General features: G+C 45.4%; 1 protein-coding gene across 5 annotated transcripts in view; it reads right to left on the bottom strand.

Moving 5' to 3' along the window:
- Positions 1 to 24,246, bottom strand: part of MAD1L1 (mitotic arrest deficient 1 like 1) — a 545,441-nt gene that overhangs the window by 254,691 nt on the left and 266,504 nt on the right. For all 5 annotated transcript variants that reach the window (XM_054992881.1, XM_054992882.1, XM_054992885.1 and 2 more), the window contains one exon: positions 7,277 to 7,365. In XM_054992881.1, coding sequence (XP_054848856.1) covers positions 7,277 to 7,365 — 89 coding nt within the window. The remainder of the gene's footprint in view (positions 1 to 7,276; positions 7,366 to 24,246) is intronic.

Genomic DNA, 24,246 nt, shown 5'->3' with positions numbered 1-24,246 from the left:
GGCGCCTCGAGTGCCGCCGGGCAACGAGAAACGGCAAGTAAAAGAAACAGGCGGAAGCCTGTAAACAAGCGAATCCCTTCTGTTCTACAAGCGTTTGTGAAGGAGAGGTTGATCTGAAGAAGACTCGCTCTTCCCCTTCGTGGAGTTCCAGAATTTTGTTGGCGCCCCCCCCCCCCCAAAATGGCAGCAAAGAAGCAAAGTCCCGCTCTCGGTAAGTCAATCTCGGCCACCTTGCAGAAAGGGGAGTCGCTCGAAGAATTGGTGCGCAGGGCGGTGGTGGAAGCTATAAAACCCTTTGTTGACAAGCTGAACGAAACTGATCAAAGGGTGGGCTTAATTGAAAGCGAGGTGAAAACCATTAAGGCAGCAGCGGGGGGGGGGCAGAAAAGTCTGCTCTGGAAAGTGCGTCACTTGTGAAGGCTACAAAAAAGGAGTTGAAGTTGGTGGAGAACCAACTGATCGGGCTACAAGTGGAACGAACGCAGACAATTTTGCGTCTCCAAAACGTGAAAGAGGAGGAAAATGAGGATCTGTGGGATTTGGTCTCGGAACTACTGGCGACACCCGCGAGGACGACTAAAGAAGAGGTTAAAAGCGCCATTTTGGAGGTCCGTCGGGCTTCTTCAAAATATGCAACAAAGCGACAGTTGCCTCGTGAGATCATTATTGACTTTTCAACTAAAAAGATTCGGGACACCATCCTATATAACTCATACAATGCGGATTTGGACTTTATGGGTTTGAAAGTCAAGATTTTGAAGGACGTTCCATTTCTAGTCCGGAAACGGCGTTTTAAATATAAAAAGTTTGCAGCTCTTCTGAGGGACCATGGAATAAAGTACAAATGGTTATTCCCGGAAGGAATATGGTTCAGATATAAAGATCAGGCCTATAAGATATTATCAGAAGATCAACTAAAGGATTTTGAGAATAAAAACCCAGAATTCTGCTGCACCAAGAACGAAGAAAAGGAGGAGCCGGAGGGGGGGGGAAGAGGAGAGCATTGCAACAGCAGTTGCACAGAGAGAATTGCGTCCGGGACCCAGAAGGGGGAGGAAAGTTTAATCAGAATTTGAAATGTTTATTCTCTGTATGATTAACCACTCCATCATTATTCTATGGAGCTATTTTTGTATTATGACAGTATGAAGGGAAACATTGAAGTGTAGTGTTTAGTGTCTGTAGTTCATTCCCCCCCCCCTTTTTCTTTTTCCACTCCCCTTTGTCCCTTCCCTCTTCCCTTTCCTTGTGATAGTCTGGTGTAGTGTTTTGTAGTTATGAAAAATAAAAAAAATTATAAAAAAAAAAAAGATGTCTTTTTATCTTGTACATTTTTAAATTTACGTTTTTTATTTGTTAGGTGGCCCTGAGGAAGGTAGAAAGGCATGGTATTAATCTTGTAAATAAATAAACACATAAAGAAAGTTTGAGAAGTAATGGAACCAAAAAGAGTCTGGGAGAATTTGCTTCAGGGGCTTCCTAGCTTTTGATCTGCAGTTGAGAGTGGCATGGTAGGGGACAGTGACGATGAACAGAGAATCCAGAGTAAAAGTTTTCAGCTTCGCTTGTGTCCCATGTGATGTCCAGCTTTCATTCACACATGCACCATCGGACTTAAGATGGGGAGACATTTGGGAGCAGAGACCAATCCTCATAAAACAGCTGTTGGGCACCTTTTAAATAGCCAAAGACTAAGTAAAGACAGTGCTGTGCTGTGGCTAGCTAGTCCCCCGATCTCATATCCCTATCAATTCAGTAGTTTTCAGTCTTCAGGAGACCCTTCCAACATTAGCACATGAAGCTGCCTCATAGTGAATCAGACCACTGGTCTGTCAAGATCAGTACTGTCTACTCCGACAAACAGTAGCTCTTCGGGGTCTCAGGCAGAGGTCTTTCTCATCACCTATAATCTGGTCTTTTCAATTTGGCAAGAGCATGAATTTCTTTCATACTACTGAAACACTCTCTGGTCTCTAAACTATAGACAATGTTTAGGATTAATCGTAATTGTTGTGTGTGTGTGTGTGTGTGTGTGTGTGTGTGTGTGTGTGTGTGTGTGTGAGAGAGACAGAGACAGAGACAGAGACAGAGAGACAGAGAGAGACAGAGACAGAGAGAGAATGAATTTAAAGTTTGTTCCAGATGAAGAGGTCCCTTCGTGTTCAAGTCTTCCATGGCTTTAAAAAGCAAACACTAAAACAAGCAGATTGCCATTTTTGCTCATTCCTCAAGGCCCAGGTAGTGCTTGCTCTTCCAGTAACAATCAACAAAATTCAATGCTGGCCGGGAGAATTACAGAACATGGACAGGGAGATTTAAGGGAGATGACAGAACAGGGAAGGACCAGACCTGTATTGATATCGGCTTTTGTGGTCTCCCCAAGAAGTAAGAATTTCAGAAGGCAATTTCAGATTTCACATTATAAAAGTCCTGATGAAAATAATGCTTTGTACTCGAGAAAAAAAGAGAGAAAACAGAAAAGTTTTCTAAGCCTCATGGAGGGCAAAATATTATTTTCCATATTAAAAGGGAGAGGGAAAGAAAAGATTTAAGAAAAAATATCTAAAACATTTGCTCACAAGGGATATGAATACAGGTTTGGGGGATTAATTCGGGTCCTTTTGTCCTCCTCATCAATGCAATTGTTGTTGGGTGTTTCCCCACCTGCCCCAAAGGAAACTTTTATCTGCAAGGTCTGTGTGAAAAACACTTAGAAGTAGAGCCCCCTTTCTACCTTCTAGCCTTCCCCTAATAAACACCTTCAGAAACAGCGTGGCAAACTGCAGGGGCTTACATTGAGTCAAGTAGAGTAAGAATTCCTGGCACCAGGGCAGATTCTCCACAGATACACTGAGACACCAAGCCAGAAACCATGGTGGAAATCGAATCAGGGGATTTCTCTCCTATTCTTTCCAATTGGCAGAGTTTGTATCTTTTGTCTGACTATTTTCAGCCAGGGGGAATCTGTGATGGAACCAGGGAAGGAACACTAAGGCAGCAAATGATTCCTGGTGGTTCATGTCCCACAGATCTCAATGGTAATCTGGAGTGGAACACGAACACTGAATTTTCAGCCTGGCTCAAAATCCCTCGCATACCATCTTTCATTTCTATATACCCTCGGCCCCATTTGCATTTAACTTCTCTGGCCGGGGGATGGGGTCTTTCCACTGTCTTTGATCTGACTCTCCTGCCAGGTAAAGAACTGCCAGTTACAGAATGCAAAATTCAGTCCCACACATTCACACCATCACTTCACAAGGGGAAAAGGAAACAGTGAGACTGTTTTTAAAAGGCCCTCTGAAGACATGCAAGGAACACTAAACTTCAAAAATCCAGCCAACTCACGGCAGAGAGAGCTGTAAACTGAACTGGGAGTGCCCTGTGGGCACGGCAGTTCAGGAGTGACACCCTTCTGGGATGGGTGAGGTGAGCACAAAGCAAGTGCGTGACTATATTCTTCTGTTTCACCAACAATTTTTAAAAATGTTTTAACACATTTATTAAAATTGATTTTAACTTCTTATAAACAACAACATTAAAGATAAACAATAACATTAAAGATAATAAAACCAGCTGCTGCAAGTTACAATATTGGCATTCCTATGTAACATGTCTGTTGAGTTAATAACTCAGGTTATCTGCATGGATTCTTTCTATGTTACACAAGATTGAAAGCTTTATTTTGTTGTCGATTGTTCAGGAGGATAAGATGTATCATGATGAACCAAATGACTGAGTAAGTTGTTTGCACACATCATTTATTGTTGTGCAAGGTCCGATAGGATATACAGTCATGAGTGTTCATAGATTTGAAATTTTCATAACATCATGGTTTGGTACACTGGATTTTTTTTGTTGTATGTTGTTCTTGGTTATATGTTCAAAGAAGGGGAGCCATTTTTCTGTAAAATCCATTGTTCTGGGGTATATTTCAGCTTGAAAGAGGCCATCTGTGATTTTCTCTATAATGTAGTTATCCCATACCTTAGAGTACCAATTTGCTAATGTAGGAGGTTTCTGTGATTTCCATTTTGAAGCTATTGCCGTTTTCGCTGCCACTCAGAGCATCCTTATAAGATTGTACCTGATATGTGATATAGTTGAGTTCTGCCATTGGTCCAAAAAGATTATTTCGGGGCTTATTGTGAGTGTCTAGTCAGTTATGTGGGCTATTTGTTCTAATATTTCTTTCCAGAATTTTTCAATGTGCTTGCACTCCCACCAGCATTGGGCATAGGTGCCCATTTCTCCACATCCTTTCCAACAGAGGGGATTTTGCTGAAGATATTGTGGACAATTTCTTAGGTGTGCAGTACCAACTATGTATTATTTTGTAATTTTGTAGCTTGGTATTAAACACTGGTGAATTGAGAAGATTTGAGGTCCATATAGACTTCCATTGATCATTTGAGTTCGGATTTGCGCACTCCTGCTGCCATTTAACTTGGCATGTTGGAACTTTATTGTTACAGGTAAGGACTGCATTGTAAATTTTTGAAATTAAGCCTTTACGAACTGGCATGGGATTATCTAAGATTTGCTCAAATTCTGATTTAGGTTTGGCCAGTATGTCAGTTGTTTCAATCTGTGCAGTCATGTGTTTGAGCCGTATAAGAGTACCATGGGATCTTTTTTTGTATTTTCCTTTCTAGTTCTGGTTTTTCAAGAATCCCTTTATTTGTAACAATAGCTATCAAACACATAACATTCTGATGATTCCAGAGTTCTCTAGAGGCTGGACTGGGTGGAAACCAAAAGCTTCACGGACAATTTATGGAAAGTTTGAGTTACCCGTACGAAGCTTTAGAGGGAGGGCATGATATGCATCTGTAACAGCTTGAAAGAAATGCAGCATTCGTATGATCAGCTCCAAGGGTAAAAAAGCAGGCGGTTTCTGAGCATTTCCGCACACAATCTTACCGCTGCTCCTCAGAGACACTGAGCTTTCAAAAATGGCAACGGAGGACGTATAACTGAATTAAAACTCAAAGAAATACTGCCATTAAGCCCAGAAAACAAAAAGATCTATTTGGTTTTGAGTCAGTTTTTGCTTTAAAGTATCACACTTTTTTTGTGTGTACTGTTGATCAGATGCTGCTGCGCCTGCTCAAGAAAGGGAATTATTTAAAAAGGCTTTAAGATCAGAATGGAGAGCTATCTAGATCCTCTGTAGCTTTTGTAAAGGACCTCCACATCCTCAGCTGGAATGCTGATTTGGAGCTCTGCTCTTATTCGGTCGTCGTAACATGTATGCCCGTCTGCAACAACAGAGGCAGATTTCCCTGCGTTTCCCCTGCCCTTGTCTCCATTGTGGCCACTTCCCCTTGCCCCATACAACTAGATGGGTAAAGATTTAAAAAAGAGAGTGAGTAACTGATATACTGTTTTACCATCATATTGACATACCAGCTGCCAATTTAAACCCTTCCCCCCAGTGCCAGGGGGAGGAAACGGCCCCCACAGGGGCAGAGGAAAAGGCTGCTGTGCTGGCAGGTCCAGGAAAATCCACACCTTCCCACTCACGTGGCTGCCAGCCTGGCTTTGTCACAGTTTTCCCCCAAACAGTGCAGCACAGACATTTTGGGAAAGACGGCAGAACTATCAAAGAAACGTCAGCTGGTGCACAGAAGCACCATGATGCTGTGGGGAAGTGGCAGGAGCACTGCTTCCCAGAAGTGTCCAGGACTGATCACCCCTGTGGAAATCACCCCAGTTAGGCAATAATCTTTGCCTTTTGGAAATTGCTTCCTGCTGCAGGAAATGAGGGTTTGGCTTCTAACCTGCACAGCCAGCGCCAAACAAGATGGAACCAGGTGAACTGGTGCACTTCGGCTATGCCAGAGCCAGGCTTCCAATCCAGAGAGTGGTTGCTCTATCCAACATCCTATTCTCTCCTATTCCTGGTTAGGTTTAGTAAAAGAGTCCATATAAGCCCCCCCCCCCCCGCAAACCTCAATTGCAGCAGCATCCTGACCCACTAACTGGAGTTAGAATCCGGCCTCCTAATTTTAACATACACATGTTAATGTTTATGGATTTTTTTATCACCGCTTTTAATCATCTTGTTTTTATCACCATCTTTTGCTTCTGGTTTTGGAGAAAGTTGGACAAAAACACAACATGCCCCAGTGCAAATTCAAGCAGCTGAAATAAACGTTGTTAGTCTTTCTGACGCTACCGGATTTTTGTTTTAAAAGGCAGCAGACAGACAGACAAAACATCTTCATTTACATCTTGCGTTTCTCTCCAACAGGGACCCAAACTGGCTTACAGCATTCTTCTCTCTTCCATTTTATACTCACCACAACCCTGTTGTGACTGGCCCAAGGTCACCCAATGAGCTTCCATGGCAGAGTGGAGATATCAGAATATTGTGTTATAATACACTTGATATTCTTGATGTAGTTTTCAAAATGAACGTACTGTTGTTTCACTTGTATTAAGAGATGTTTTGATGAATGTTCAAAACAAAACAAAGAATGAAAATGACTGTTCTCTGTTTAGCTTTAAAATTAATCAGTTACTTCAAAATAAATGCAAACAGTACAAAACATGGACAAAAGTGCTTTCCTGAAGGAACTGGAGGAACGAAATTCATTTGAGATTTAAGGTAAATTTACAAATTAGGGGGATTTTTTCCCCAAAAGATGCTAGCTACTAAAGCAAAAGGATGGGTTGTTTTTTTTTACCAGAGTTGGAAATAGGGAATATTCCCCTTTCACTATCACGTCAGAGTCAAACCACTCCAAAAAGCTGCCCCTGAGCACTTTAGAAAAAACTGAAACACAAGTTCAATGCCCATCAGTATCGTGGATAAGAAAAAAGTAAGGTGTATGGTGAAATGCATTTCGGCTGAGCTGTCTGCTTCAGATTCTTTGGAAAGGTAAGATCAGGTAATCTAGACCATTTACCTCTGAAAGGCAATCTATTACCTTGGAAATAAACTGAAAGGGGGGGGGGAGAAAGCCATCTTTAAGTGCCTTTTCACCAAAGCACAAGTAGGGAGGAGGAAGCTGAGATCCCTACACACACCAGCGAGGGGGGGGGCAAGCCCACCAAGCATTCTGTATTCTTTTCCCCGTCAAATAGTCAGGAGACAAACTTCTCCCTGTGATTAAGCCCGAGCTAATTAATCAAACCGATTAAAGCTCCCAATCCTATCGCTAATGAATTTTATTACTTCTCAGAAGACAAATTCCATAATTAGAAAAAAAAAACTTTAGTTCTCTTCCCCTTCTCCCCAGCTGCATACCAAAGAGGAGACAATGCTTACCTGAGTGCATTCACTCCCTCTCGAGCGATGAAGATGCTCAGATCGGTTGAGGATTCTTGACCCTTCAGCACCTGTAACTCCACCTCCAACTGCCAAAAAACCCAAGCAGAAACAGAGTGATTTAGGGGTTTCCTTTTAATTTTATTTTCTCCTTGGAACAGAGATCCTATCACACATTTGTGAATATGGAAAGGGGAACAGAGGAAACATCTGACGGCAGGGAACAGCTAGACCTCCCCCCCCCCCTTTATGCCTGTGTACAGACTCCAGTCCTCTTTCCTCCATGTACCAGCTACCATACGTGTACAGATGAAGGGAATTAGAAAATCAGGCATCTTTTTGATAGACCTGAAGCTGAGAATCCCACTACTTATTTTTTTTAAAAAACTGCGTAAAATTTAAAAAAAAAAACCTGCAATTTTGGCCAAAATACAAGATAAATAATTTTTTTTAAAAAATGGCTAGTAAGTAACCACAAAGTAAATGAGTCAGTCAATATCCTAGACTTAAGCAGGGAAGCCTACATGTGAGTAAGTATATGCTGCTGAAAGACTGTTGGCCCTGCCGACATATATGCCAACAAACCATTCTATGGAACATATGCTCTAAACACTGTTGCTTAATGGGACACAAGAGGACCTTATTCTGGGCATTTAGTCTTCTCTCCTCCCCACATTAGCACCACTTCTCAAGCTAGGGATCACCGGATCTCTACACTAATAAGGCTTCCATTGCATCAATATTTAAAGTGAAAGACACAAGAAGCCAATGTCTTCCTAAAATATCCAAGTAAAGTAGTCTCAGATGGGTAGCCATGTTGGCCTGCAGTAAAACAGCAAGACTGTACTCCAGGAGCACCTCCAACACCAACAATGTTGGTGTTCCAGATGTCCTGGAACATGCTTTTGCAGCCGTGACTGGTTGGTTGAAGCAGAGTCGGCTGAAACTGAACTCGACGAAGATGGAGGTCCTGTACTTAAGCCACGGGGGATTAGGTTCGGGACTCAGTCTCCTGGCCCTCGATGGGGCACTGTTAGTGCCAGTTCCGAGGGTTAAGAGCCTGGGGGTGATCTTGGATGCCTCCCTGAAAATGAAGGCACAGGTCACAGTGGTTGTCAGGTCCTCTTTTTTCCATCTTCGGCAGACCAGGCAACTTGTCCCTTACCTGTCAACCCGTGACTTAACAACAGTGATCCAAGCAATGGTCATCTCTAGGCTAGATTACTGTAACTCGCTCTATGCAGGGCTGCCCTTGAGCCTGACCCGGAGATTATAGCTGGTACAAAATGCAGCAGCGCATGTTATTACAAGAGTGCCAAATAAAGCGCATATAACACTGTTCTTAGGTGAGCTGCATTGATTTCCAGTGGAGTACTGGATTAGATTCAAGGTTCTGGTATTGACCTATAAGGCCCTGTGCGGACTGGGACCAGCATATCTACAGGACCGTCTCTCCCCATATATTCCCCGGAGGACACTCCGATCAGGGGACAAACAGCTGTTGGTGGTCCCTGGCCCCAAGGAGGCCTGCCTAGCCTCAACTAGAGTCAGGGCCTTTTCGGTCCTGGCTCCCACCTGGTGGAACGCTCTGTCTGCTGAAATCAGGGCCCAGCAGGACCTACTATCCTTTCGCCGGGCCTGCAAGACAGAGTTGTTCCGCCAGGCATATGGCTGAGGCTGGGTCTCCGCCGGCCTGAAAAAGGGGTGTATAAAGTCTTAACCCTCCCTGTGAAGGCTGTCCACCATCCTGTTTTAAATGTGTATTAATACACTGTTGTTTTAATGTAGATGAATTTTTTAATTGTATTTTAATATGTTGTTATCCGCCCTGAGCCTGCTCGCGGGGAGGGCAGAATAGAAATTTGAAACAAACGAATAAACAAACAAGATTTCCACAGTATAAGCTTTTGAGAGTCAAACGCCCTTTGTGAGATATCAGACCAGGAGAAGGGAGCTTGACTCTCAAAAGCTTCTACCTTGGAAATCTTGTTGGTGATTAAGGGGCTAATGACTCTCACTAAGGGACAGGGCCGCTTTGCGCAGAGCAAAGGTGGGGTGGGCAATGGCTCTTCCACTGTACCATCACCGCCATGTGTAAAACACGAATGCTGCCAGGAATTTTGCTCCCCAGCCAAGTGAGGAGGATGAGGCAACAGGCCCGTTTCACTGCCAGTCTTTAGTCAGATAAGCCAGCATCATGCAGCGGCTAAGGTGCCATGATCTGGGATGTCCCCAGTTCAAATCTTGCCTCTGCCATGAACTCATCAGGCAATCTATAAACTCTCTCAAATTCCTCAACTGCAAAATGGGGATATATTATACCAATCGACTTCCCTCGCTACCATAAGGCATACAACCAGATAGAGTGCAAAGTGCTTCAGATACCAACATCCTATGCAGAGATATTCAAGTCTAAGCTGCAGCTGGCAACTTTCAGATGGGGCCTGGAGATCTCCTAGAACTGATCTTCAGATGACAGAGGTCAGTTCCCCTGGAGAAAATGGCTCCTTTGGAGGGTGAACTCTATGACATCACATCCCTGCTGAGCTACCTCCCCTTCCCCAGCCCCATCTTCCCCAGGCTCTACCCCCAAATCTCCAGGCACTTTCCAACCCAGAGCTGGCAAACTAGACTAAGCCCAGACATTTCAACTCTGCATAGGATTGCACTGTGAAAGTACTAAGTAGATCTTATTGAATCATTCACAGAAGGATTAAGAACCCTTCCTTAGACTAGGAGCTTGCATCTGATTCAACGTTGTCCCCACAACTGTTTTAAGCCCACGAACCCCTTTGTTGCCAACGCCTGGCTAGCTAGCACTCCCAACCCTTCCACAACTCCTCCTGCTTAATTTTTTAACTTTGCCATCTGCCATTTCTTTTTTTTTTAATCCACAGCAAAACACAGAGCTTTCTGCGCACGTCAGAAAATAACGAGCCAAGTGTTGCCCTAATTAGAGATGCATACCAAAACACACACCGAGGGCTCTGTCTTCGGCACCAGGGAGATAAGGCATTAGCATACAGTATCCTTCAACTGTGCTGCCTAGACGCACAGCATCCTAATTCGACTACCCTGAAGGACTGGATCCAAGTGCAGCCAGATGGTACCTTTCAGGGCGAGAGGTTCTGCTCAACAGGGCAAAATGGGTCGGTGGGAAACGGAAAACTGCGGACAATGGCAAAGCCACAGCAACCTATAGCAGGGAGTCCAAAACGATGCTACAGCAGCTCATGGGCGATTTAAACAGGTATAAAGGAAGTAGCACTATTCCTGTTAATAGGGACCACATCCCTAAGGGCTCTCTTAGCCTTCCAAATGTATAAAATGGCACAGTGCAAAAGAGGAAGTCAGGAGGTCCAGTCTGCGTTACCCCAAACACAGTCCCTGATTCATTCCCAAATCCAGTCCCAGCAGCACAGAGGACCAGAGGTGGTAGTGGTGGGAAGAACATATTTGCACCTGTCTCTCTGAACTGTGAAAACATGAACGCAGAGCGGCTGCCTGATAAGACTATCAGAAGCAAAAAACGTTTCCCTCAATTTTCTGATTACCGAGCACCTCTCTTTCTGAGCAGCAAGCCCATCAAAGATGGCCCAGATAAAGCTGGTGCTCTCGATAATTCCAGGGATGTGAATTCCAAGACACTGGGGCCTGGCAGGAAACTTTCAATTCCATCCCACCTCTGCAGCACCAGGCCATTAGTTATGTGCACTGCCTTTCCGTTCCTGTTGAAGGTTGCAATGAGGTTTGTTATTATAGTTTCGGGCTGCTCTCTGGTCCAGGCGTGGACAGCATCCGGAGATGCAGAGCCAGTAAATAGCCTATTTATCATTGGCTAAGCTGCCTCAGCCTTGAATTCAGCTGCCACCTGGTTTCTTGACATGAGCAAATAAATTGCCGTTGGCTCCCTTTGGAGGAAAAAGGCAAGGGGTTAGTAATAGACTTCTGTGGCTTGTGATTGTGTTTTTACAGGGGTAGGAGAGAGGTTGAGCCTATAACAAAAGTGTGTGGGTCACTCAAATACTCACAAGTGCTAGAGGGAAGATGTTAACACCCGTCGCTGTAACTCAACAGAGTAGTTAGAGATGTATTCGACTGCAGTAATAGAGCTGTTTTTTTTTTCTTTTAAAAATCTGCACGGCAAATAATCAAATATTCCCCAAAGAGAAGATTTACACAATTGACAAACTGAAATTGTCACAGGGTGTACTAAATTTTAAAACAGAGGATTCCTTTGATATTTCATATGATCGTCTGATCACTATGAGACCATTGGTACTGCTGGTATATTCCAGTCCTACTGATGTAACAATTCCATTAAGTGCTGTTCAAGATCCCTGGTACCAGTTCTTATAGCAAGCTAGTACTCACTGGTCACCTTATCCAAAGCCCTTACGACTTGACAAAAGGCACTTCTGCGAGTCACGTCAGAGACCATGATGAATGTACAAAAACCATCATAAGATGAAGCGTTTCGACCATGCAGTGACGTTTTTTGACTGTGCAATGGATTTCTGAGCAGGTCCCACCACACTGAGTTTACGTCAGGCTATGGGTGGCAGGTAATGGTAAACAGATCCCTGCACCATTGCAACAAGAAGTCCAAGCTCTTGGTTAAATAGTTTTATTCAGAAATCAAATCATTTCCATATATATGTCCATAGGTTTACTCAGAAGCAAGAAAGCATCTAAGCAGTACACGTTCCTTGACAGGAATAGGAACTTGAGGAAAGTACATCTCTAAGTACCCAACCACTCCCCCCTCCCAACAAAACCATAGCTTTACGCGGAAAACGTTCTGGGAACTTCTTCCAGGGTTTATACATCAGCCTAGACAGGACAAAAGGCATAAGATTAAACTGCAACATTTCAGACAGTGTAAGGTCGTTCCTGGGAACTTCAAAGGGGAAGGCGGGAGGAAGGAGATAAACCAGCTGCGTTCTCAGGATGCCTGTGAAACAAAAGCAATGGGTATGGCATTTGCAAAATGACATTAAGATACAGCATTAGCAATGGTTCACAGCAACATACAGAATGAAACAATGGCATGGATGTGTGGGACACAGACATGACAGTTTACTGTTTACAGCTGCTCACTAGAACCATAGGAATACCAAGCATTGTGGATTCTGAAGCTCTGGCAATTGAAGATGCCAGCAAATGAAGCCTGGCACAGTGGAGTTGTGGCTCAGTGGTAGACCATCTGCTTGGCATGTAGAAGGTGCCACGTTCAATGTCCAGCACCTCCAGTTAAAAGGGATCCAGTAGTAGGTGATGTAAAATACCTCCCTATGAGACCCTGGAGAGCCACTGCCAGTCAGAGGAAACAAGACTGACCTTGATAGGCTAACGGTCTGACTCAGGATAAGGCAATATCCCTTGGGATGGGAGCGGTGGCTCCAAGGTAGAGCACCTGCTTTACATATAGAGGGTCCCAGGTTCCACTCCCTGGAATTTTCCACTAGAATCATGGGGTGTTCCCCCAGCTGAGGCCATGGAGAGTTGCTGCCAGTCAGAACAGACAAGATGGGCCTTGCTGGACTAAGGGTCTGACCCTTTACAAGGTGCTTCCTATGTTCATACCCAGAGCCAGGTCTTCTGTTCTTCTGAGGTCAACAGGCCCAACTACTGCATTTGAGGTTCCAGCTTCAAGCTTGCTTCCTTCTCAGGTTTTAGAAAAGGATCCTCATGGCAAACAGCCTACCGCTTGAACCGTTGGTGTAGACTGACCATGGCCAAAGACTTGCCTTGACACTTAAGACTCACATATGACAGTCTCCATTCAGAAGTGTGAGATTTGCATCTGGTAGGACCCCAAACACCAATAAGATTTCCATCATATAAGCTGTTGACAGTCAAAGCTCTCTTCATCAGATGCCTGATGAAGGGAATGTTGACTCACAAAAGCTGTCGGTCTTTAAGGACTCAAATCTTGCTCTTCTACTGCAGACCAGTACGACTATTTTATTTATATTTATATTTCAATTTATATACCGCCCATCCCCAGACACTACTCCATTCAGAGATTCTGGTGGAGCAGAATAGTGTTTTGGATACGACCCAGCAGCCTGAAAGCTTTATTGGAGGGACAGCCAAAATACTGAGTACCTTGATATTTAGTGCATGGAAACATTTCAGGCTCTCATTTTCAAATACAGAGCATGACTATGGTTAACGGCATTTCTCTACTTCTGAGCTCTCTTGTGACCACAGGGACACCTTCAGCATCTTCAAGATGCAGAATGAGTTTTTAACAAAAAGGAGGGAGACGTACAGAGATTGTGGAACTGCTGGAAAAAAGGGGAGAGAGACTGCAGGCATTTCAGCCAGGGACAAAGCGTGAGAGGAGAAGGAATACAGACAGAGACTTCGTTCTTGGACTAAAGCAGAGCTGTAGTCAGAAGAAAGGATGCAGGGATTCCTGTGAAAGGCGGCTGCATCCTGATCTTTAATGCCTTGCAATTACTGAAGCATGCACTGCCAGCTGTCCAGGAAGCACCTAAAATAATGGACAAAAGGATACCCATAGAATCCTCCACGCCTGATGGCACTTCCACATGCCGATACTTTCTACTGACCCGTTAGAACTTGAGGAGGGCTGCTCCAAAAATCCTTTTAAAAAAAATCATCCTGTGAAATTCTTCAATCCCATTTTGAGCCCATGCATATTACTGGCAGTTACTGACAAAAAGCTCCCTACCACCTCTGTGGGATCCTGCATCCGCTACATTTTTCATAAGAGGATCAAAATTGCCCTCTGTAAAGAAGGAAGTGTAAGAGCCATTCATTTGCAGAGGCATTAGAGTGGTTTTGTATGATTTCCTGTTCTTCTCCTAACCATGCTGATGTTCTGTTTGCTTTTGTGTGTCCATAGCACATGGAGAGGTTCCTTTTTTTAAAAAAGCAGGCAACACTCGATGTCCCTTAAGGTCTTTCTCGAGAGCAAATCGCTAAGCCAGTTCCTAACTTTATGGAGGTAAAATTGGGACTATTTTATCCAATAGGCATCATTTTACACTTCTAAGTATTGTGCGGGAAAATGTCAGATGAAATTCAATCTCCAACTGCTACCGTGAGGTTCTCTATCGCTCTTCAACCTACTTGAAATAGAAATTATTTTAAATAACCGAATAGTTCCAAACCCTCCCCTTTTGGGAGGATCATAAGCAGGTACATTAAACATCTCAAGGTATTGGGGCCCTTTATGAGAATTTACTGTTCATGACCGACCTCTGCTTCTTTTATTTAAATCTGTTTCTTTTCTTTAACCAGCCCTCTGAAAAAACAGACAATAAAAACAGAGTCCTCTTTCTGCTGAATGTTCCAGACAGACAGCGTTGTATAGCGGTTAGGGTTTTGGTCTAGGATTTGGGAGACTCAGGGAGAAAGGCAAGATATAAACAAAAAAAAAACACAGTTGGTTGCTCAAGATTGCACCTGCACACAGACATGCCTTTAGGGGCAGCACATTCCAAAAGCAAGGTCCACCACTGCAAACACACACACACAAAACCTCTGCAGGTGCAAGCACAGAGTGTAGAGCTTGAGAAGAAGACCTTAACTGACCAACTAGATGGTGCAAGAGAAGACAGTTTTTCAAATCCCCCACCCCTATGCTGTTCAAGACCTTGAAGGTAAGAGCCATCACTGTGAACTGCGCCCAGAAACTGACGCAGTAGTGAAAAGGTCAGGCAGGTGATGCTTAACGCTCTCTCCCAATTTGGGGTGGGGGAGCAGAGGAAATCCTTAATGGCAAAGGGGAAGAGACTGTCAGGAATTCTCTATGCCGGTGGTCTCCCAGTCACAAGGAAAGCTGCAAGCAGATATCTTGCAAAGTGACAGCTTCTTTCTCATCTGCTACCCTTCCCAGGAGCCCAAACATCAGTAGGAAACTGATCGCCGCCTCCTCCTCCTGTGCATAGCCTGACAGGAAAGATGGTTGTTATCTTCTCAAACTAAGAGGAGACAGGAAAGGGGAGGGGGGTTGTCTCCCTGCTTCAGGCAATCAGCTATTTTGCACTGCCATTAATTATTTTGCACTGGAGAGAGACTGGGTCCAGCTCACTGCACACTCGAAGAATTCTGAGGCCCAGATCACAATCACTGCTCTCAGTGCCCTCTTTCACCCAGGGAGTTATACCTCTTGGACCCAGGGCAAGGGCTAAGGTCACCACTGCTGCAGGACTTAGGGGCACACTCCAAAGTATGTGAACTATGATCCCTGGGGGACCCCTGGAGATGAGAGATGAAGTCAGCCACAGCAGATAACCCATTCAGAGCCCAGGGGCGAGAGATCCATGAGAGAAGAAGCCAGTTATTACCACTGGCTCTCCACTGGTCAGAGAGGATAGCTCAGGCAGCAGAAGCGAGACACAGGCAAGCAATGGAAGTTCGACAGTCACTAGGAGAGATCAGAGAAAGGGCTTCAGTGTCTGCCAGGGTTTGGTCCTAATGATCAAGGCCCCAAAGAAGAGGGGTAAAGAGGAGAGCTTTTTCCTTAGATACACAGGGAAAGGCGTTCAGACCCTGACACAGAAAACATGCAGAAAGTATCACAGCTGGCTAGGCCCTAATATTGACTTTAGAAACAGAGGATAAGGCACTGGCATATAAGTGTGATTCTACTACACTGAGGCAACCAAGAGATATATGCTTGAGATGTACTTCCTTCAGCTCAGTTTATGCATGCACGTTAGCTTCATGCTTGTGTTTTCCTAGCAGGGATGCCTTGTTCCTTTGTAAGGTAGGACAAGCTATCAAATGGAATAGTTTGGCCAGGTTCCCAACTGTAATTGCTATTTTGGTCCTTTGTTGCTCCTTACTGAGGAGCAACGAAAGGGAAGCATTAGCCATTAATGAGCCTTCAACTCGTCATGGACACTTGTCTTGTGCTCCACAATGGTAATTAAGAACAGAACCAAGCCAACACGGCCGGGGTCCCCAACAGGGCATCCATCAACACCTTTCCTGGCACCGACCAAGTGTTTTTAGGAAGTGCCATTAGAAATTGGGTAGGGCTGGGTGAAGCTTTTGCCCAGCAGAGCCTCTGAACTGGCCACTGGAGAGCTGATTGGCTGGGCAGATTAAAAAGCTTCCTGTTAAACAAAGCTTCAACCTGAAATGTTAAAAGAGTTACTATTAGAATTCTGCATAATCACACTCCTTGTCATCCCATCTCCTCTTGCAGCTAGGGTTGCCAGTCCCCCCTCTGCGGACGGGGGATCCCTCGCTCTCATCTTCCATGCCCTACCACCGCTTACCTTGCCGGCAAGGAAGGGAACGTGCCTCCCAGTACGCTCTGATTTGGGCTGAATTGGGCCGCTGCGGAGCGCAGGAGCACTCCAAGGCCTGTCACACCGCCCCGGCAGCGCTTCCGGAGCTCCACAGCAGCCTTATATGGGCAGAATCAGGCCTGATTTGTCCCTCTGTGAAGCGCGGGAGCTCTCCCAGAGGCGACACGTGGCCCATATGATGACATCCCTTCCGGGAAATGACATCATTGTGCAGGCCGGGAGCATGCATGCATGAGGGGACCACATAAGTAAGTGCTAGGTCTCCCAGCTCCCGCTCAGAGGGTAAGGGAACCTGGCAACCCTACTTGCAGCCATTTTGTCATTGGCACCTCCTCCTGAGGCAGCCATTTTGCTGTAGTGTTCACTACTCTGTTTCAGAATTCCAGAAGTGCCCACAGCACAATGGGGGAAAGCAGAGGATGCCAACAGGGGAAAAGACAGAAAGTACATTATAAGCTGGGCCCTTGGAGAGGGAGAGGAGAGGCCCGACAGAAAGGGGGGAAGCAACCCTTCAGGTCCTCCTCTTCCCACGGTGCTCCATTATTTTGTAGCAAGCGCTGCTGGTAATTACACCTCTTAATTTAGGAGCATGAGTGGGAGAAAAGAATATAAATTCATACATTAACTTTAAAGATTGAAAAGGGGGGGGGGCAGCCGAACCATTTCTCCGTGAGATTGTATTTGGAAATGAAATAGAGTGACATTTGATATAAACTTGAAAAATTGCTCTCCCTTAGAAGCAACAGGAGGGGGTGGAAGGGGGTGGGGATCCACAATCCACGATGCATCTGAGAGGCGCTGAAGTCAGCATGTATTGGGGGAATTCAAATACCTGTCTGTACTATACATAAATTACACATAACTGCAAACCTCCTTGGGTTTCTTCAAACCAATCAGAGGCAGGGCAAACATATATAATACCAGCCTAACTAAGTTTTCATATTGGCAACACATGGTTTTAAAGATTTGCAATAAGAAAGAAATGAGAACCTCAAAACCTTATGGACCCTGCTTTCACTCCTCCTTAATGCCTTCTATTAAGGACTTCAAATGTCAGGTTCCCTTCACTGCAGGAAGGGAGGAGGTTTGCTTGTACTAAAGACATTTATTTTCTAAAATAAACATGAAATAAATATGTTGAGGGTCACTTGGGTTGTAGCTCTTCTCATCCTGATGTTTCTAATAACAAATGTGATGTCACATTACAAAGAGATTAAGTGCATTTTTCAAAACAAACCTACCCTTTTTCTTAAGACCTAAGTGTTAACCATACATGATTCTCCCATTCCCCTTGTATTCTAACAACAACCCTTTGAGGCAGGCCAGGCTAAGAGCACAGAACTGGTTCAAGCTCTCCCATTGTGTTTAACACCAGAGTGGGGATTTGAACAGATGTTTCTCAGCACCTAATCCAAAAGCACGAACTACTATACCACGCTAGGGACAACCCTCAGTCATATAAACAGGTATAGATTTGTGAGATAGAGCACATAAATGAATGCAGCCTTAAGGTAGACCTGGTCTCTGAGGGATTGGGGGCCAGGTCTACCAGGGGGCAAAAGGAAGGCAGACTTGGCCTCCGTTCACAGAGGTGGGGGGGGGAGGAGCAGACAGCATGGCATGGGGGCCCTGCTGCACCTGCCAGCCCACCTGGTACAGCTCCATTCAGGGCTGCCCCGAGCAGGCTGGAGGCATGGGGTGGTGAGGGAGGGAAGCAGGCAGCCAGGCACTGCTACCTGCCAGCCCACCTAGATCAGCTCCGTTTGGAGCTGCCCTGGGTGGACTGGAGGCATGGGTTACATGGGGGGGTAGGGAAGGGAAGTAGGCAATTGGGCGCTTCTGTGTCTGCCAGCCCGCCCAGAGCAGCTCCGTTTGGGGCTGCCCTGGGCGGGCTGGAGGCGTGGGTTGCGTGGGGGGAGGGGAGGGAAACCAGCAATCGGGTGCTTCTGTGCCTGCCAGCCTGTCCAGATCAGCTCCATTCAGGGCTGTCTTGGGTGGGCTGAAGGCATGGGTTGCACAGCGTGGGGGAGGGAAGCAGGCAATCAAGTGCCTCTGTGCCTGCTAGCCCACCTGGAGCAGCCCAGGAGGACTGGAGGTGTGGGTTGGGTGGGAAGCAGGCAGCCCAGCATGCTGCTGCACCAGCCTCCTCCTCCGACTCGCCTCTAATCCCTGCTAGGGGCACTGGAGAGCATGCCTGCGCTTTGGAATCCAGGTGAGTCGTCGGCAATACACTTTCTCAATTATGTAGTAAGATTGTCTTCATGTTTGAGAAGAAGAGGTGAAGGTTAGCTGGCCAAAGGCCGACTTCACTGGTCTGCAACAGAAGGAAGATTTGAAATAGGGAGCTCTTGAGTCACGTGCCCTCCACTAACCAGCTTCCACCCGTACCTCTCTTGCACAGAGAGAGCAAGACAGATTTGGGTCAACGTCAACAGGAGGGTTCTATCCCACTTCTCTTAAAGGCTCACCATGGACCATTTCCCCCTATAATTTAATTTCTAAAGAAGATAGTGTATATGCCATATGTGCAGATCTAGAGCTACTGGTGGAGTGTGCACCACCATCTACCCACAATGTAAATAAACAGCTGAGGTGAGCACATTTACACAGCATATGAAGGTTCCCCATCCATCAACTTTGACATGATTTTTTTTTACGCAAGCAGTTGAATCCATTATAAATGTTTAAAAGGTTTATTTAATAATGGGCTGATAAAACATTTTTAAAGCCTCATTGGGAAAGAGCAGGGTTTATTTTATTTTGTTTTTGTTAAAGCAGGCAAACATAAATCAGAAGTGAATTGTGGAGAGATAGCATGATACACTGAAGAAAGAGGCTGCCTTTGATGACAAGTCTCAACACAATTCAAGAAGCTATTTAAAATCCATAAATATTTAAATGCATGTAAACCAGGCTGTCTTGGGAAGGAGAAACCTATGCCTGAAATACGAATGACAAGGGAAGGCTTTACACAACCCGCAGCTGCCAAATCTCTATTTCAATACACACCCCTAACACTAGAGCCGACCTACAGCCCACAACCGAAACTGCGCCTCCTGCAGTGTGCATACACACCTGGTTCTGCAGCAGCTGGCCCCTGCAGCTGACAATGGGCTGCTGGGAGCCTGCAGTAGCTTCTCTACCTTCACAGGTGATTCCCCTCAGTGATCACAGGGGTATCCCCAAATGGAATACATCTACATGAGAGCTGCTCTAGCACAGTGGTTAAGTAGTTTGGCTGTGAATTGGCACTCGTTCGAATCCCACTACTGCCATGAGCTCAGTAGGTGGCCTTGGGTAAGCCATTCTTCTCAGCCCCAGCTCCCCAACTGTATTGTGAGGATAATAATAACACTAACTTGTTCACCACTCTGGGTGAGGCACTAATCTGTGTAGAAGAGCGGTATATAAGCGCAGTTGTTATTATTAGCATTTTCTTGAACCAGGACTAGCATTTGCAAGAATAAGAATCAAGTTTATTGTATGATCAACAGACCTGTAAGGTACAATCATTATAAACCGGGTGCTTGTAGCAATGTGAAAGCAATGCCACGGCAGGAGCACAGGTCACCTTTCAGGTATTTGAAGAATACTAATATTCCCCAAATAGTAAAGAGCCACGGCGCAAACAATCCAAAAGAAACAGCAGCAGCAAATGCAATCATACTTACATAAAGGACATGTATTTCACAATCTCACAGAATCCCCACTCTGTCTACATGAATGTACTGAAAAGGGCAAAGGGTCTATCCTTGCTACTCAGAGAAGCAGGATAGCTAAATGGAAGGCAGCGAGATGCGCTTCTGCCCTAGTTTTGTTATTTGCTTCATTTATACTCCATTTTTTTCCCCAACAGGGAACCAAGTTGGCTTACAACTCCCTCACCTTCTTGATTTTATCCTTACAACAATCCTATGAGGTAGATTAGGCTGAAGCATGTAACTGGCCAAGGCGTCACAGCGTACTTCCACAGCCAAATGGGGATTTGAATCTGGGTCTCCCAGATCCTAGTCTGACACTCTAACCCTGACACCATGCTGTTAACCAGCATCTATGGGGAATGGGGGTCGCCAGTGCACCAAATATGAGGGTCAGCAAAGCTTTAACCCGGCGGCAAGAGCGAAGCAGTGTCAAGCAGGTTACAATCATACCCAGAACTCAGCCAGAACTGGCAGCCCACTCTGCTGCTCCTCGCTCTGCACTAGTGTCCTGTTGTCAGCCAAGTGGGCAGTGCCAATTGAACTGTAAGTCCCCGGCACGTCTGCCACTGTACAGAATGGACAGTGGATCTGGGCACACCAATCAAGTGAGCTTTCCAGTTAAATGAGTAGTTGCTGGAAACGGGTCAAACGTTCCTCTCGTGCCAGGTGCTTCTGGGACTCACAAGCAGGACTCACTGACGATGACAGTGGACATCTCATACTGCTTGCCTGCAAAATCAGGCACTTGGAGGTCTGCTCTCTCTGAACATTGAGATTCCATTTATCCTTCATGCATTTAAACAGCCAGTAGTTGCCCTCAGACACTTCCGTTAATCAATTATGCACAAGCACTGTGAGTGCACGTCAAAGCTATGAGCCGCATCTCTCATCGCAGAGCATATACGGAAATAAAAATGATAGCAGGACATTGCCAGAATGACGACTGCTTTTGGGAATCATCCAGAGAGAAGCAATTATTAGCCTATAACAGGTCCTTCAAATCTGTCAGCTTCTGTCTGCTTCACAATACTCTTGGTGGGGGTATTCAAGGCCAGGGTTCGTTCTTTATATGAAGCCTGGGCAACCCAAAACCTTCACCCTACATGCCCATCATGGGGGGGTGGGAGCGGGGAGAGCAGATGTTACACACCCCTATCTCTGCAACTCATTTTGGATAAGGCAGCAGATTCTCTAAGGGGTCTCCAATGTGGTGCTTGTGGGTTTCCCATTGACACCTTTCCTGGTGCACAAGTGTCTTTAGGAAGTGGGTAGGGCCAAGTGGAAGCTTTTGCCCAGCAAGGCTTCTGATTGGCTGTGCATTTTTTTTAAATGTTGCACTGGCAGAAGCTGCCACCACAGCCAAAGGCTCTTCACAGTGTGACTGAAGGTAAGCTATGGCAGTCAATGGCTCCACCCGCTGCAGCAGCCAATTTTGTGGCAGCTGTTTTGTGGCTGTCTCACCAACCTGTGTCAGAATTCCAAAGATGCCTTCAGGCTCAAAAAAGTTGGGGACCCCTGAACAAGGATAAGGCTCTCCTCCATTTCTGTGTGTCAGTGATAGCCTGGAGTATCTCTTTCTAAGTAAGTTGGTATGCCAGCCACATCCTTGTGCAGCTGGCACCAAACAAAGCTGCCCTAGCTAGATTTAGGCCGATGGAGCATGTAACTCCAGCGTTCTGCCATCTTAGTGGGCTCAGTGGGCTTTCCAAGCTCGATCCAAAGCACTTCTATTCACCCTTAAGTGTTCTGAGACCAAGTAAGATCACACCTCTTCATGGGGATGTACCTGTGTGGTCAGGGGTCCTCTCTTGGAACCCTGCTCTGTGGTCTCTCCAGTTTCTGAAGTTAAACAGGGGACCATACAGGACAGGTTTTTTTTCAGCAACAGCATCTATGCTCTGGAACTCTCTCCTGACAAATCTGTTTGAATCTATTTGCTTATTAAAGTTAAAGGTAGTCCCCTGTGCAAGCACCGAGTCATTACTGAGCCATGGGGGGACATCACATCACGACATTTTCTTGGCAGACTTATTATGGAGTGCTTTGCCATTGCCTTCCCCAGTCATCTGCCAAACAGCAAAGATGCTACATCTCTGAAGAGCATACAGAAGCAACGTAAAATGAAAGATGGCTTTCGGACCTGAGCAAGGTGCAGTAGCGCCTTAACGACCAACAAGATTCCCAGGGTACAAGCTTTCAAGGGTCAAAGCTCCCTGAATCAGATACTCTGTCACTCTCGAAAGCTTATAACCATCTGTGTTCTGAAAGGGCAGGAAAGGGAAAGTTGTATGCCCCTGCTGTGGGCCTTCTACAGTCTTCTAGGGCATCTGACCACCCAATGTGGAAATCAGGGTGCTGGACCGCTAGGACCACTGGACTCACCCAAGGTTTATAATCTAGAAGCTCAGGATGAGGTGTAGCATATCTAAAAGAGAACTTTCCAACACCACTCTACAAAAAAATTTAAAAAATCTCTCTTGCATCTAGAACTAGCTAAACTGGAAGACTCTTAGAGGAATCCCAAAGAGATTTGGAAGACCAGATCCTAATTCCAGTACCCAACAAGTCTGTCTTAATGCAGGCTGCAGAGAGAGAATTTTAGTCTATTAGGCAGAAGGTCTGGTTCAACCAAGTCCTTCAACAACAACACCAAATCAAAGCATTGCTTGGAAACGCAGTATAGTTGCTCACTCTCTAGGTTCCCCGTATGTTTCATTAACATTCACCTCCTCAAGGTTCTAGTGCCTTTCTGTCTGTACATGTTCCACCTCTGCTAATGTATAACAGATGGCTCCGATTTTGTCGGGGTCTTCTACATGGGTCTTCAACATGGTCTTCTACATCAATTTCCAAAGAGGGAACAGGAAGCAGATGCACTGTAGCCACCAGAGGGGAATTCTTCCAAGGACCATCCATTTTAACTGACTCGAGTCTGTGTGCGTGTGTGGAGGGGAGGATAGGTGCTATGCCTGCTCCCAACAGATTTCCAAAAGGAAGAGAGAAAGAATGGACAGATCAGCATATGAACTCCATCGAATGCAGAGGAAGAGCTTGCATCCAGAAACTGTGGCTTCCGTATGAACAAGGATTTATCTAATTTCCTTTTGAAAAAATAGCACGTCAGGGTAAACTTTAAAGAACGGACCTAACTATGTCACCCTCCCTCCCCAATTATGGTACTGTGGTATATGCAAAACACAGACTGACACAGCAATACTTTTCTTCTTGCTCTGCACCATCTCAGGCTGTATGTCGTGCTTGGCCCTCTCTTCGGAAAGGGTTGTAGATTGCAAGTGTCCTAGGATGACAGCGGATCACTGAATTTGCTTGGACGTATGGAATTGCTACTCAGACAGTCATGGAATACTATGCACTCTGGGAAATGGCAGGCCCATTACTTGGAGCTGATACTCAAGATCTGTTACGTGAGATGAGTTTCTTCTCAGCACTCTGATGTAAACATTGGCAAATTCTCCTTTTGCTTGTTACCAGAACTGCTCTTTATTATAATGGGGAATTAGCTGTAGCAGTCTGTAACTTAAAATTTAGCGCGGATCTTAACCTATGTCTACGGAGGTCCCGATCCCAGACACTCTAGTGAAAAAGAGGCAGACTACAAATAGGTTCCAAACACGTGTATTTAGTGTGGCGTAAGCCTAAACTTGCACAAGCATACAAAGAACATACAAGACCTAAGAAACACAGAGTAGGAAATATAGAGACTTTCGCATTAGCGGGTTCCCAACGATGATAAGGGAAATACTCACAATCCTGGAGCGAAGCAGAGACACAGCAGCGAGGGTGGCCCAATGCCAGCACTGGGACCACAGACGGACAGCAAGGAAGTCTGGATAGGAATGGCCTAAGCAATGTGTGGTCTGGGAGACCAGCTTAAGTACCCCAAAACGTACCCTGGGGCTGGTGCTGTACTTGGTGGTTCTCACAGTTTAAAACAAAGGTTCTAATGGGTTAC

Source organism: Eublepharis macularius, chromosome 12 (genome assembly GCF_028583425.1).
Source record: "Eublepharis macularius isolate TG4126 chromosome 12, MPM_Emac_v1.0, whole genome shotgun sequence".
NCBI lineage: Eukaryota > Metazoa > Chordata > Lepidosauria > Squamata > Eublepharidae > Eublepharis > Eublepharis macularius.
This window is presented reverse-complemented; position numbering and strand designations above follow the sequence as displayed.